This window comes from Hyaena hyaena, unplaced genomic scaffold (genome assembly GCF_003009895.1).
Source record: "Hyaena hyaena isolate Hyena2069 unplaced genomic scaffold, ASM300989v1 scaffold_88, whole genome shotgun sequence".
NCBI classification, from domain to species: Eukaryota; Metazoa; Chordata; class Mammalia; order Carnivora; family Hyaenidae; genus Hyaena; species Hyaena hyaena.
Window position 1 is genome coordinate 3,081,144 of NW_024080720.1, and position 13,335 is coordinate 3,094,478.

General features: G+C 44.9%; 1 protein-coding gene across 3 annotated transcripts in view; it reads left to right on the forward strand.

Moving 5' to 3' along the window:
* The first annotated feature begins 1,115 nt into the window (after window positions 1-1,115).
* The window catches only part of LCMT1 (leucine carboxyl methyltransferase 1), a 43,676-nt gene continuing 31,456 nt past the window's right edge, over window positions 1,116-13,335 (forward strand). Inside the window, exons 1-2 of one of the 3 annotated variants that reach the window (XM_039234446.1) lie at window positions 1,116-1,359; window positions 7,197-7,277. In XM_039234446.1, the coding sequence (XP_039090377.1) occupies window positions 1,250-1,359; window positions 7,197-7,277 (191 nt within the window). In that variant the 5' untranslated portion in view covers window positions 1,116-1,249. Of the gene's footprint in view, window positions 1,360-7,196; window positions 7,278-11,987; window positions 12,073-13,335 lie in introns of those variants that run through there. The other 2 variants (XM_039234447.1, XM_039234448.1) reach the window with 2 other exon arrangements.

Sequence of the window (13,335 nt, forward strand, 5' to 3'; positions counted from 1 at the left end):
TAATAAGTCCAGTACAAAATATATGTAATGGACGTCCTCAATATGCATAATGATGAAACACATGTGAACCACCCAACTTGAGAAATTATTGATGTGCCTAAGTAATCCTTCCCTTCTAGTGTTCTACCCACTCCACTCCCTAAAGGTCACAGACGTGGTGATTCCTGTCTCCCTCCCCCGCCTCATTCCTTCATTTTTCTGTATTCTATTATATATGAGCATATCTCTAAACATCAGTTTTGCTTGGTTTGGACTTCATAAAAATGTTATATTCCCTTCTCTCATTGCATATTATATTCTTAAATCCGCCACCGAAGCTTGTTAACTGGCAGCCCTGGTGCATCTATACTGCAACATAGTTTTCCATTGTACCAGTTTCCCACATTCCTTCCTCCACATTTGAAAGGCGATTATGTGCGCAAAGCCCTTACTTAGCACAGCTCCTGGCGCAGAGTCAGCACTCAGCGAACATTTGTTCAATTGTCGAATGAGACTGAGCCCTGACCAACTGCAACACGAACACTTGCTTCCTCCAGCTGGATTTTCTGCCCTTTGCCCCAAGGCTGAGCATCCTGCTAGCTCTCCCGCCCTGCGTGAATTGCAGTTATAAAGTTTTCTGACCAGTAATAAGAAACCCATGAAATGGGGTACCTGGGTGGCTGAGTGGCTTAAGAGACCGCCTCTTGATTTCAGCTGGGGTCACGCTTTCAGGTGGTGAGATCGAGTCTAGCGTCAGGCTCTGCGCTGGGTATACAGCTTGTTTGAGATTCCCTCTCCTTCTTCCTGTGCCCCTCCCACTTGTCTTCTCTCTCTCCCTCCCTCTCTCTCTCTTTCTCTCTCGCACACAAAAAAGAAAAAGGAAAAAAAAAGCCCAACGCCCTCCCAGCGCACCCAAGACCACAATTCCCGGAAAGCATTGCGCTGCCCCTGTTTTGCGTCCATTTGCTTCCTTCCCCTCCTCGGCGTACTTCCGGGCTGTGTGGGCGGGGCCAGAAGAGTTCTCCAATGAGCCCTTCCGCGGGCCGAGGGGGCGGAGAAATTGTCCAATGAGCGTCTGGGCAGCGGCGCCACCGAGCGGGAGGGTTGCTGGGACAGCTGACGTGCGCGGCGTCACTGAACCGCGCCAGCTGAGTCCGCTGGAGCCCAGCCCCTCTCTCCTGTCTTCTTGGAGGCTTGCTCCTTCCCAGGGCGTTTGTGGCTCACGCTTCCATGTCCCCGGTGGGCACAGCACCCCGGAACCTCCACGCCCATGGCCGCTAGCCTGAGGAGGCCCTCTTTCACCTCCTGTTCTTCCTCCTCGACAGACACGGACGACGAGGGTGTGCGCGGCACTTGTGAAGATGCTTCTATATGCAAGAGGTGCCTGCCGGGCGCGGGGTTAGGGGCCGGCGTCCCCGGGGGGCTGGGGCCTAGGTGGGGGCGGGCCTGGGATACCAGCGTACCCGGAGCATGCTAGGACGCCAGAAGGTACCCGTCAGTTTCGGCGACCCTCGTTTCACACCTGTGAAGGGCACGGAGCAGCGGTTCATTTATTAGCTGATAATTATCCCACTTCGGCTGTGTGGAGAGCGTGACTGGGAATCCGGCACTGAACCAGGCGAACGGGGCCCTGTGGTCTTCGTGGGGGCTAACGTCTTGCTGGGAGTCAGACGTGACAAATAATTATAGTCTCTGTGGGTTTAGGAGGAGACGTGCGAGTTCTCCCTCTTTAATACGTTCCGTTTCATTGGGGGTGGTTATGATCCCCATTGTGAAGCTGAAACTCAGGCCATCAAGATCGGGGGGCAGGGGTGGGGGAAATGGCCTGTCCAGGCCCACGTAATGTTGGTGTGCAGAGCCAGTATTTGCCAGAGCTCTTGCCTGTATGCAGCAGGGGCTACATACTTGGCGGTATAGTGGGGGCAGCACTGTGAGCACAGACATGTATCACACCTCGGAAAGCATGAGGCTTGAGTGTACTTTATTCATTCATCAGAAATTATTGACAGTATCCGTTGTGCCAAACCCTTCTTTTCTGAATGGTTGGTGGGTATTCAATGATTGGGAACACGTACGACTGGCATGGCATCTGACATCCGTACCACCTCGTTGGCAAAGAAAGGAAGCAAATAATTACCCGTAAAATACATAATTACACTTTGCATTGAGTGCTGAGAAATACAGCATGCCATTAGAGTTTGTAATTTCGGCAGTAATGTTGAAGCTGAGATCAGAAGGCTGAATACAAAACGGGGATATAGGAAGGTGCTGAGGCAGAGTAGGGAAGGAGTATGAACTATTAAAGGAATGGCTAGTGGCTCCTTGAAGCTGGGGCTACTAGGGAATGTAGGTTGGGGAAAGCCAAGATTTTGGGTTAAGGCTTGCACTTTTTGTAGGGTCCTGGAGACTGAGCACAGTGATGTAAAGCATGGACTCCGAGGCCAGGCTCTGTGAAGCTGATCCTAGCTCTGCCACTTACTAGCTATTCCTAAACCATTCTGCGCCTCAGTTTCCTGATCTGTAAAATGGGGACGTTAATAATACCCACTTCATAGATAATTGCACGGATTAAATGATATTTAACATTAGTAAAACACTTGAGTCACATGTGCCATGCAGTATGTTAGGTGTTGGGGTGGTTGATTAAATAAATAGGTAAATACATGCATAAGTATTTAAGACTTGGAGGCAGTCTGCCGGGAAATTTGTGAACTGAAACAGAATACACTGAACTCTATTTCTTCTCCAGTTTTCACTTGCTCTTGACCACATCTGTAGCACTGTTGAATTAGAAATAATTTTTCTCATATCGACTGCTGTTTGCTAAGAGACTCTGCAGTGCCATAGAAATGATTAGAGGGAAATAAAATACTTTACAGTAGTATATTTTGATTAGGTGCATTTAAAATTTATTGGTAATATTGATTTTTTAATATTTGTCAGTAAACGTTTTTTGGGGACTTCCTTGCTTAAAATAAATTGACGATGAAATAATTCAGACACAGAAAGAGGACAGAGTAGTGTAATGAGAGTATGCCTTTTCTTGACTCTCTGTTGGATAGTTTTATGATTTCTCAGCTCTTCTCTGCCTTAGTTTCCAATGCCCTCTGTGTCCATAGCCCTCTAAACGTTGTAGGGAAAGTTTGGGTTTGGAATGGCAGAGTCTCTTAAGACTGGAGTGCACATTGGCAGACCCTTGGGCTTATTTTTTTTAGTCTTTTTTTTTTTTTAATCTTAGAGCAAGAGCGAGTGAGCGAGTGAGCATGTGTGAGTGGGGCAGAGAGAGCGAGGGAGACACAGAATCTGAAACAGGCTCTAGGCTTCAAGCTGTCAGCACAGAGCCCGAGGTGGGGCTGGAACTCACAAACCAGAAGATCATGACCTCAGCTGAAGTCGGACACTTACCCAACTGAGTCACCCAGGCGCCCTTACCCTCGGGCTTTTAAAAGCAAACACAGATGCTCACGTCCGAGTCTACACTCACTGAATCAGAATCTCCTGGGATAGGTCCCGGGCTCTAAAGACTGGGCATCTTTGCCATCTGGATACATTTCATCGAAGCTTTTTGCACTGGGTTTTCCCTCATCTGGAAAACCATGCAAAAAGATTGTGAAAATCCGTAAGCTCATGTTTTAAGACAGTTTGCAGGTCTTTGTCCTTCAAGTTCTGTGATATCTTCACTATAATGTGTTAAACCCTTAAATCTTGTCAAAAAATCATGTTACTAAATAGGGATTCTTTGCGTGAATCATGGGCATAGAACTGTCCTCTCATTTTTGGAATGGGGAGAATCATGGTAACCCACCTCTGGGAGGTGAGATCATAGACTCAAGGCAGTGAGCAAGGATCGGCCACAGCGTGAAGCCTGCAGTAGAGTATTACAGGTTTTGATTTCCCTCCGTTCTGAATACTATTTGGTTGAAGTTACCGAATATCTCATAGCCGTGGATCAGGCTGGTTCCTGCCGCCCTAGGTTACAGCCGTAAAAGCCCTAACTTGACATGAAGAAAGCCAGTTCGCCTCCCAGGACTCCTGCCGTTCTGTTGCTTCTGTTGCATTCTGTTCCCTCCTTCCTTTCAGAGCCCTCCCGGGGACAGTCATGATGTGAACGGTGCAGACGGCTTTTGGGAGGATTCAGTGTGGCTCGCTCCCCACAGTGCCTGTCACACGGCACGTGTTGAAGACAGGTGGTTATTATCAGCGCTGTCCCAGTACTGTCATTGTCAGTGTCATGACTATCATCGCAGACCTTTGCTCTCACTCCTACCGCCCTCAGTTAGAAGTGTCCTGGTGGGACGTTCTGGGTTTATGCTGACGCATTCCACTGGATTCGGCAGGTGTTTTTCCAACACTTCCTGTGATCGCTGACTCTCGCCACTACCCATCTCCCCTCTCCTTGTCTCCCCCAGCCTGCCGTGCCGTGAAGGCAGTTCCTTCTGTTGTTTACCCCTGTCCCCCTCTCCCCAGACCCTCCCTGTGTCTCCTAGGAAATTCCCCCTCCTTAATTAGCCTCATCTCTTTCCTCAGCCTCTCCTGAGCCATTTCTTCCCTCTCTTTGCTTTGACCCTGGTCCTTGCATGGGGGTAGCCTTCCTTGAAGGCCTCTCTGATGGAGCCTCTGTTTTCTCATACCCTGTCTGTTTCAGGATTGGGGGTGCAAGATTTGTGTCCTTGTTCTTTACCCCCTCCCCCACCCCCCATTTCTTTGATATCCATGGTCCCCAGGTGGAGCACCCTCTTGTCCTCACTGTCTTCCACTTGGTTATTCACCTAATTCGTGGACGACTTGGGTGCCTGGTGCACAGCCCTCCTGTCTGTTTCGATTCTTGCCATCAGCCTGGTCGGCTTCGTTGCGCGTGTGGAGGACCCCGGCTGCACACAGGGCACTCATTTTCTGGAATGCCTCGTCTGGAAGGATCACCTGTCTTCATCCCCGTCTGTCACCATTGCCATGGTGGCCCCCTGCGTTTCTGCCCTGGTGCCGCACCGCCTCACGCGTGAGCAGCGCAGCCGACCCGAGCTCTGCTCTCCACCTTGCTTGTCAGTTGCTTCCGCTGTGCCCGCAGCGCGTTTTTGCTTAGGACCTGACGTTTTTCCTCTGTCCTTTAGATGCCTCCTCTAGGCTTGTGTCTCTCAGTGGAGCTTAGAGTTCCCCCTAGAAGGACAGTGGTGGGGACAGACTTGCAGGAGGTGAGGGAGTGAGCCCTGTGGATGTCTGTGGAAACGGTGTCCCAGCCAGAGAGCAGGGAGGGTAGGAAGCCCTGTGGAGAGAGCAGCCCTGACTTGTTCCAGGAAGGGCCAGGCCAGAGGGAGGGCGGCGGAGGAGGGCAGACGGGGTCTTCGGGCCTGTGGTGGTGGCCGATGGAGGATTTTGAACTGAAGAATGAGGTGACCTGACTTGGGTTTTATGGGATCACTTCTCTGTTGAGAGCAGCCTGTAGGGAGCAAGGACAGAAGCGGGGACATCAGTTAGTAGGCCGATGGGATATTCCAAGACAGAGGTGCTGCCGGCTTGGATCAGGATGGTCGTGGTGGAGGGGCTGAGAATCGACTAGATTCTAGGTACGTTTTGAAGGAGGAGCTGATGGGATGTGTTGACAGATTGGATATGGGTGAGGCCAGTGAGTCAAAGAAGACGCCAAGCCCTCTGGCTCATCCCAGATGCGGCTCTCACCAGGAGACCCCTGCCGCCTGCAGACCAGGCCCAGCCCCGCACCTGTTCTCTGTGCGCCTCCTTGGTGGCAGTCAGTGCAGCCTCAGTGAAGGCGTATTGCTTACTGTGTGTCTCCCCCGCGAGAAGAAAGGTACGGGGAGGGACCACATCTGCCCTAGCCACGTGCGTGCTGGACCCACAGTAAGTATTTCTCAGGGGGCAGAGGGAAGAGGAACTGAGTGTCGGTGCTCAGGGGTGCATTTCCTGACGTGGTCTCAACAGTCTGCTGTTCCGTTTCCCTGGCTGTCAGTGATCTACATGTTTTAGAAACCAGACCAGAGGCCGTAAGACTGAAATCCTGTTGTAAAAATTACAGAAGTTAATCTGACTTCAACTAAATCCACAAATGCCCCCCTTAGGTGCAGGTGGGCCATAGGATCACGTCTCCAGAGCGGCGGCATTTTCCCAAGGGCCTAGGCCTTTCTAGCACATGGATCGCACCTTCACGGCCATGCCCGGAGAGCAGGGCTTGAGCTGTTGACCTGAAATAGTTTGAAGGTGAGGGCTGCTGCTTTCCGTCCTCAGAGAAGACATATCACTTTAGAATTAGGATATTCCGGTGAGGATAAATTAGCTGCCACACTTGCCCATCCAGAAAGTCAAACAAATCATGGATTTTCTGCACGGTCTCCCCATTTTTTCAGTAAGGAACAAGTAAAGTTTTGGAAAATACGAAAAAAAGATCTCAGATCTAGAACACTAATTTTTTTCTTTTAATAACTATTTTTTAAGATTTCATTTTTAACACTATTATTAATGTTTTATTTCTTTATTTTTGAGGGGGTGGAAGAGCAGAGAGAGAGGGAGAGAGAATACTAAGAAGGTCTGTGCCATCTGTGTGGCGCTCAGTGCGAGGCTCAGTCCCACAAATCGTGAGATCATGACCTGGGCCAAAATCAAGAGCCAGATGCTTAACCAATGGACCCACTTAGGTGCCCCTAAGATTTTATTTTTTTAACTTCTATTATTATTTTTTTAACGTTTATTAATTTTGAGAGAGAGAGCGCATCTGCACAGGGTGGGGGGTAGCAAAGAGAGAGAGGGAAAGAGAGAATCCCAAGCAGGCTCTGTTCTGTCAGTGCAGAGCCTCCTATGGGGCTTGATCTCAAAAATGTGAGATCATGACCTGAGCTGATATCAAGAGTCAGAGGCTTAACTGACTGAGCCACCCAGATGTTCCCCACCCCCAAGATTTTGTTTCTAAGTAGTCTCCTACACCCAACATGGGGCTCCAACTCATAACCCCGAGGTCAAGAGCCACATACTCTTTGAGCCAGCCAGGTGCCTTAATGGTTAATTTTTTAAAGGGCAAAAGTGAATACTTTCCCCTCACTCAGTAGCCTAATTTGAATATACTGTACATATAATTTTTTTTCTGTAATGGCTGAACAGTATTCCACAGTGTGGTTGTACTTTATGTGACTGTTCTTCTGTTCATCATTTGGGTGGCTATGATTTTGCTATTAAAATAGGGCTGTGATAAGCATTTTGGATGTGTGTTTCAGTTTTCCAGTGAGATGGATTTCAGGGGAGAAGCCTCTTCAAAATGGTCCTCCAAAGAGGTTATGTCCGTTTCTGTTCTCATGGTAAAAGAGATGCTAAGCACAGAATATTCTTAGTCTCTTAAATTGTTTGTCAGCTGGCAGGTGGAAAATAATACCTCTTTAACATTGTTATTTTCATTTAAAAAATTTTTATTATAATCATTAGTAAGACTGAGCGTTTTTATTAAAATCTTTTTTTTAGTGTTTATTTTTGAGAGAGGGAGAGAGAGAGAGTGCAAGCAGGGGGAGGGGCAAAGAGAAGGAGAGAGGATCCGAAGCAGGCCCTGCACAAACAGCACAGAGCCTGACGTGGGGCTCGAACTCACGAACCACGAGATCACGACCTGAGACAAAGCCGGACGCTCAACTGACCGAGCCTCCCAGGCTCAGCTGTAAGACTGAGTAATTTTTAGTTGGTCACTATCACTGATCTTTTTTTACATGATGCTTTTTTTCTTTATAATTTTCCTGCTGGGTTGTTGTCTTTTGGTTTTATTTGTGTTTTTATTGGTCTGTAAGAACTTGTCCTATGTATGGTAGTAGTCCTTGGCCGACCTGTTTGAAACATTATATTCCCTCAAACTGTTGCTTATCTTTAAGTTTAGCTTGTAGCGTACATTTCTCAATACAGAAATTCTGAATCTTTATGGTGCCAGATCTGACAGTCTAACTTTATGGCTCGTGGCTTTTGGATAATGCTTTATGAGACCATTTTCAATCACTACATTTTCTTTTAGCACTTTTATGCTTTTGGCTTCTATTGTGTCAAGCATTCATCTATCTTCATAATTTTGTATGTTACAACGTAGCAGTTTTTGTTTCACACCGTCTATTGATGGTCTGTATCCCTATTGCTTTGACATATCACTTACATACTGAATTCTTACATATACGTTAACACATCAATGCATAGATCACTTTTGACTTCCAGTTGGAATTGCTGTTTTCATTTTGATGCCTAAACATTTTGACTTGCGAAGTGTCAGTCGTGACTTGCCAAGAGCTCCTCCAGCTTGGGGTCAAACAGGGTTGCATTGGGAAATAGCACAGTCTTCTTAGTTCATTTGAGCAGCTGGACTCCAGGAAGAAAGAAAAGAAAGGGGTACTAACAAAAGGCATGAGTCTGAGTCTGTGAAAGCAATAGCTTTTCAGGAAGTCCCACCCTGTAGACTTCTACATACTTGTCATTGGCCAGAAGTGGGCATGTGGCCTCACCCCTAGCTGCAAAAAGTGTGCGAAGGGAGAATTTCTCACGGGGCAGATTGATACCTCAAGCAAAATTGGGGTCAGGAGGGAGGGGTAAGTGGGTATTGAAAGGGAGACTTGGAGGGTCGGCTACATCTCTCATCTTTCTTTGCCTTCAGAATTTCCCCAGGTATTCTTAAGAGACAGAGGGGGAGAGGAAGGAAGGAAATGGAGGTGAGAGGGCAGGGGAGAGAGAGAGAGAGAGAGAGAATTTATAAAATAAAATGCTCATGTCTTCAGCGTTCAGTTTGATGAGTGTTAACAGGTATATATGGTTGACTCTTGAACAACATGGGTTTGAACTGTGTGAGTCCACTTCTATGTGGATTTTTTGATAAATACAGTACAGTACTCCAAACATTTTCCTTATGATTTTCTTAATATTTTCTTTTTTTAAACGCTTATATATTTTTGAGAGAGAGGGCACACACGAGTGAGGGAGGGGCAGAGGGAGAAAGAGTATCCAAAGCAGGTTCTCCACTGACAGCCAAGAGCCCGATGTGGGGCCCGAATCCACAAACTGTGAGATCGTGACCTGAGCTGAAGTCAGACACTTAACTGACTGAGCTACCCTGGTGCCCCTCTTACTATTTTCTTTAGCCTCCTTTATTAAAAGAATACAATATGTAATAAATCTAACACACAAAATATGTGTTAATCTACTGTTATCAGTAAGGCTTCTGGTCAACAGTAGTCAATCAGTAGTTAAGTTTTTGGGGAATTGAAAGTTATATTCAAATTTTTTACTGCACAGGAGGTTGGCACCCCTAACCCCTGCGTTGTTCAAGGGTCAACGGTATATCTGTGTACCACCACCCAAAACAAGGTGCAAAATATATCTGAAACTCTAGAAACTTCCCTTGTTATGTCTTTCTGATTAGTCTCCTTACCCTCACCAGTCATTTTCTGATTTCAGAATCTATGATAGATTAGATTTGCCTGTTCTCAAATGTCATATACACAGAATCAGACAGTATGTATTCTTTTGCCTTCTTTCACTCAGCTGTGTTCTTTGAGACACATCCATGTTGTTTGCACGGATGACGCAAAGATAAAGTCAGGAGCACCTGGGTGGCTCAGTCACTTGTGCATCTGACTCTTGATACTGGCTCAGGACATGATCTCACTGTTGGATTGAGCCCTTGTCCGGCTCTGTACTGACAGTGTGGAGCCTGCTTGGGATGCTCTCTGTCCCTGTCTCTCTCCCCCTCTCTCCCCGCTCCTCCCCTGCTTGTGTATCCACACACACCCACACACTCTCAACATAAATAAAAATTAAAACATTTTTTAAGATAAAACTAGATACTAGTTAAAGTGATAAGGACAGAGTTTGATCAGTAATAACTATTGCAATAAGGAAAAAAGTTCGGAGTGAATGAAACTCAACTTTGATTTGTACACAGTACATTTTAAAGAGAGAATGAGGGAGTAAGAAGGTTGGGGTGAATAAAGTCCAAAAAGTAAAAAAATTACAAAGTCTAGGAAAGGAATTGGTTTGTGTGAAACCACCTGGATTTGCTCACTGGGAGATCGGGGCCTGATCTTTCAGTGTTGGCTAGAATAAACAATGGATGCTTTTGGCAGCCTTGAGTTTTTTCAGGCAGGCACTAAGGGGTGCTAGAGTCATCCTAGGGGTGGAGTCTTGAGCTGTTAGAGTCTACATTAGTGTTTGTTCAAGTCTCTAGACGGTAAGTTAGGGTTGAAGCCTAGTTAAGAAGAGGGCTCAGAGGAGCCTGGCTAGAGTTTGGTCAAGGAGACAGTCTTTGTCAGTATAAAGTAGTTTATTCCTATACATGTAGTATGAATATACTGCAATTTGTTCATATGTTTTCCCAATGATAGGACATTTGAGTTGTATCGAAGTTTTTGGTCATTGTGAATAGGCTACAATGGACATTCTTATAGAAGTCTTAAATTTCTCTCAAATAAATGTCTAGGAGTGCAATTGTTTAGTCACAGGGTGGGTATATTTTTAACTGCTAGACTAATTTCCAAAATGGTTTATCAGTTTACACTTCCCACCAGTAATATTTCTAAACTCAGTTTTTCAACATTCTTCTTAACATTCTGTTTTGTCAGTGAGGGTGAAATAGCATCTCAATATGGCTTTAAATTTCATTTCCCTGGTGACTAATGATCTTAGGCATCTTTATGTGCTTATTGGACACTCCTACATCTTTTGTGAACTGTCTGTTTGAGTCTTTTGCCCATTTTTGTTAATGGTTTTTTGGTTTTAACCTATTGGAGTTTACTATATATTCTGGATAGGAATTCTTTGTCAGATAGGCGTATTGTAAATATACATACATGTGTAGGAAAATGAAAATTGGAAATATTTACAGTTGCACCAAAAAACATAAACTGGTTAGGAATAAATAGAATGAAAGACATTAAACACTGTTACACAGAAAACTATAAAACATTGAGAGGAATTCAAGAAGACTGAAATAAACAGGAGATATGCTTTGTTCATGCATTGGGAGATTTGATGTTTTGGTATTTCTGTTCTCCCTGAATTCATCCATAGAATCAATGCAATCCCAGTCAAAATCCTAGCCATGTTATTTATTTTTTTAGAAGAAATTAATAGATTGGCTCGGAAATGTGTATGGAATGTGAAGGGTCTTGAATTGCGAAAAAAGTCTTCAAAAGAAGAGCACAGTTGAGGGCCTTAAACTGCTTAATACTGTTTAATTTGAAGACTTACAGTAAAGCCACAGTAATCAAAGTCTTTGGCATAAAGAGAGATGAATGAAACAGAATAAAGAGTCCAAGAAATAGACCAAACACAAGTACTGTAGATTGATCTTCACCTAGAGTGTCAAGTTAATTCAGTGGGGGAAAGGGAAGTCTTTTTAATGAATAATTCTGGGTAAACTGGATATTCAAATGGAGACAAAATGGACCTTGACCCCTACCTTGTTCTGTACGCATTAATTTGGATAGATCATAAACCTAAATATAAAAGCTAGAAGCATAAAGCTTTTTCTATGAAAACATGGGAGAATATGTTGACAACCGTGAGGAAGGCAAATGTTTTGTATACAGAACACAAAAAGCACTAATTACAAAGGAAAAATAGATGCACTGAGAAAATGAACAGGCAAGACAGACTGGGAGAAAATATCCAGACTGCATGTGCTTACATGTTTTCTTTTTTCTCAAAGAACTTCAGCGTTATTCAGGCCCATGACATCCCGTTACTATATTCTGTATTCACTGGAGTTTTTGTTTGTTTAAGTCAGATATGAGATACTGTACCACGGGAACTTTCTGACTAACTTCTGCTTCATTCACCCTCTTGTGAATGTTGGTTCCTTTTTCATAGATGCCTTGCTCACTAGTCAATGACTGCTTACAGTAGAGACAGTCGATTTTAGATCATATGAATCCTTGTGATGTAATGGGGTGTTAGATGAAGCCAGAAGGCAATACCAGTAGCCTCTGTTGGGAAGAAACAAGAGCCTGTGAGTTAATTGAGGCTCAGTTTTGTTTTGTTTTTTTTAGGTGATTCAACACTTAAGGCCTTGCAGATCTACTTAAGAAAGCAACAGAGCTCACAAGAAAGGAAACAAACTGAAAGTCTGTTTAGGTACAAAGTCTGTTGCCCTTAAGACTTTGCTTCCTGCCTTCCATTTATAACCAAGAATAAAACCATCAAGAAATAGGAACCAAAAAATGAGACTAAAAAAAGAACAATAAGATTAAAAATAAGAGGTAGAACAATATCTTAAAGACTAGTATGCAGTATGCAGTTCAAATTTCAAACTTGAAAATTGATGCTAAGAGTATTGGATTGATTTTTGCAATTACATTTAATGCATCGTATATATGTACATACATCACATATATACACGTATATTTAGTGTAGCATATATACACATGCATACACAGATACCATTTTTTTAAAAAATTTTTAATGTTTTATTTATTTCTGAGAAAGAGAGCATGCACGCGAGAGAGAGAGAGAGAGAGAGTGTGTGTGTGTGAGCGGAGGAGGATCAGAGAGACAGAGACACAGAATCCAAAACAGGCTCCAGGCTCTGAGCTAGCTGTCAGCACAGAGCCCGATGCGGGGCTCAAACCCACGAACCGTATAATCATGACCTGAGCCGAAGTCGGAGGCTTAACCGACTGAGCCACCTAGGCGCTCTGATACCATTTAAACAACTGAAGTGTCAAGGGAGGGATCCAAGACCGGGCGGGTAAGTAGGTTTGAAAAGCAATAGAATTAAGTTTCCTACAAGGTTCCACAGCTTGAGGGACCTGCCTTCCCTCAGTCTGTAAAGCAGTGCCTTCCACAGGGGGTCATGATGAGGGTTGCAGGCATTCCTATTTGTCAAGCATTTGGAATGATGGCTGGCGTGGTAGTAAGCTCTCAGGCGTGTTGATAGAAGTAAAATGAACCTGGCCTTGATCCTCACTGGCTGGGAGAGCGGGGAGAGCCCCTTCCCGTTCCTTCAGATGAAGAAATACCTGGTGGAGGGCATGTCACACCGCTCCCGTGAGGCTCCCACTGCTGCAGGTGCTACTCATGCCAGTAGGGCAGAGTCAGTAAATGCTTCTTGAATGAATAGGCGGTTGGACCAGCTCAGCGTTTCCCACGGGAAGAATGTGAAATGACTTTAGGTGGCCCCAGATGTTTGAAGTTTTAATAGTTAGGTATTTATTATAGTGTGTGTTAGAAGAAAATAAAATAGTGTGTGATATAAAGAAATGTTACAATGAACAGGTCGTATGTGAATGCCGTGAAAATTTCAAAAGCAATAGGGATTGAATGAAGACTGTGAAATAGGTCTTTCCAAATCTGAGATTTTTGATTCTTTGGATTTTAAACATGAAGTCAGGATATACA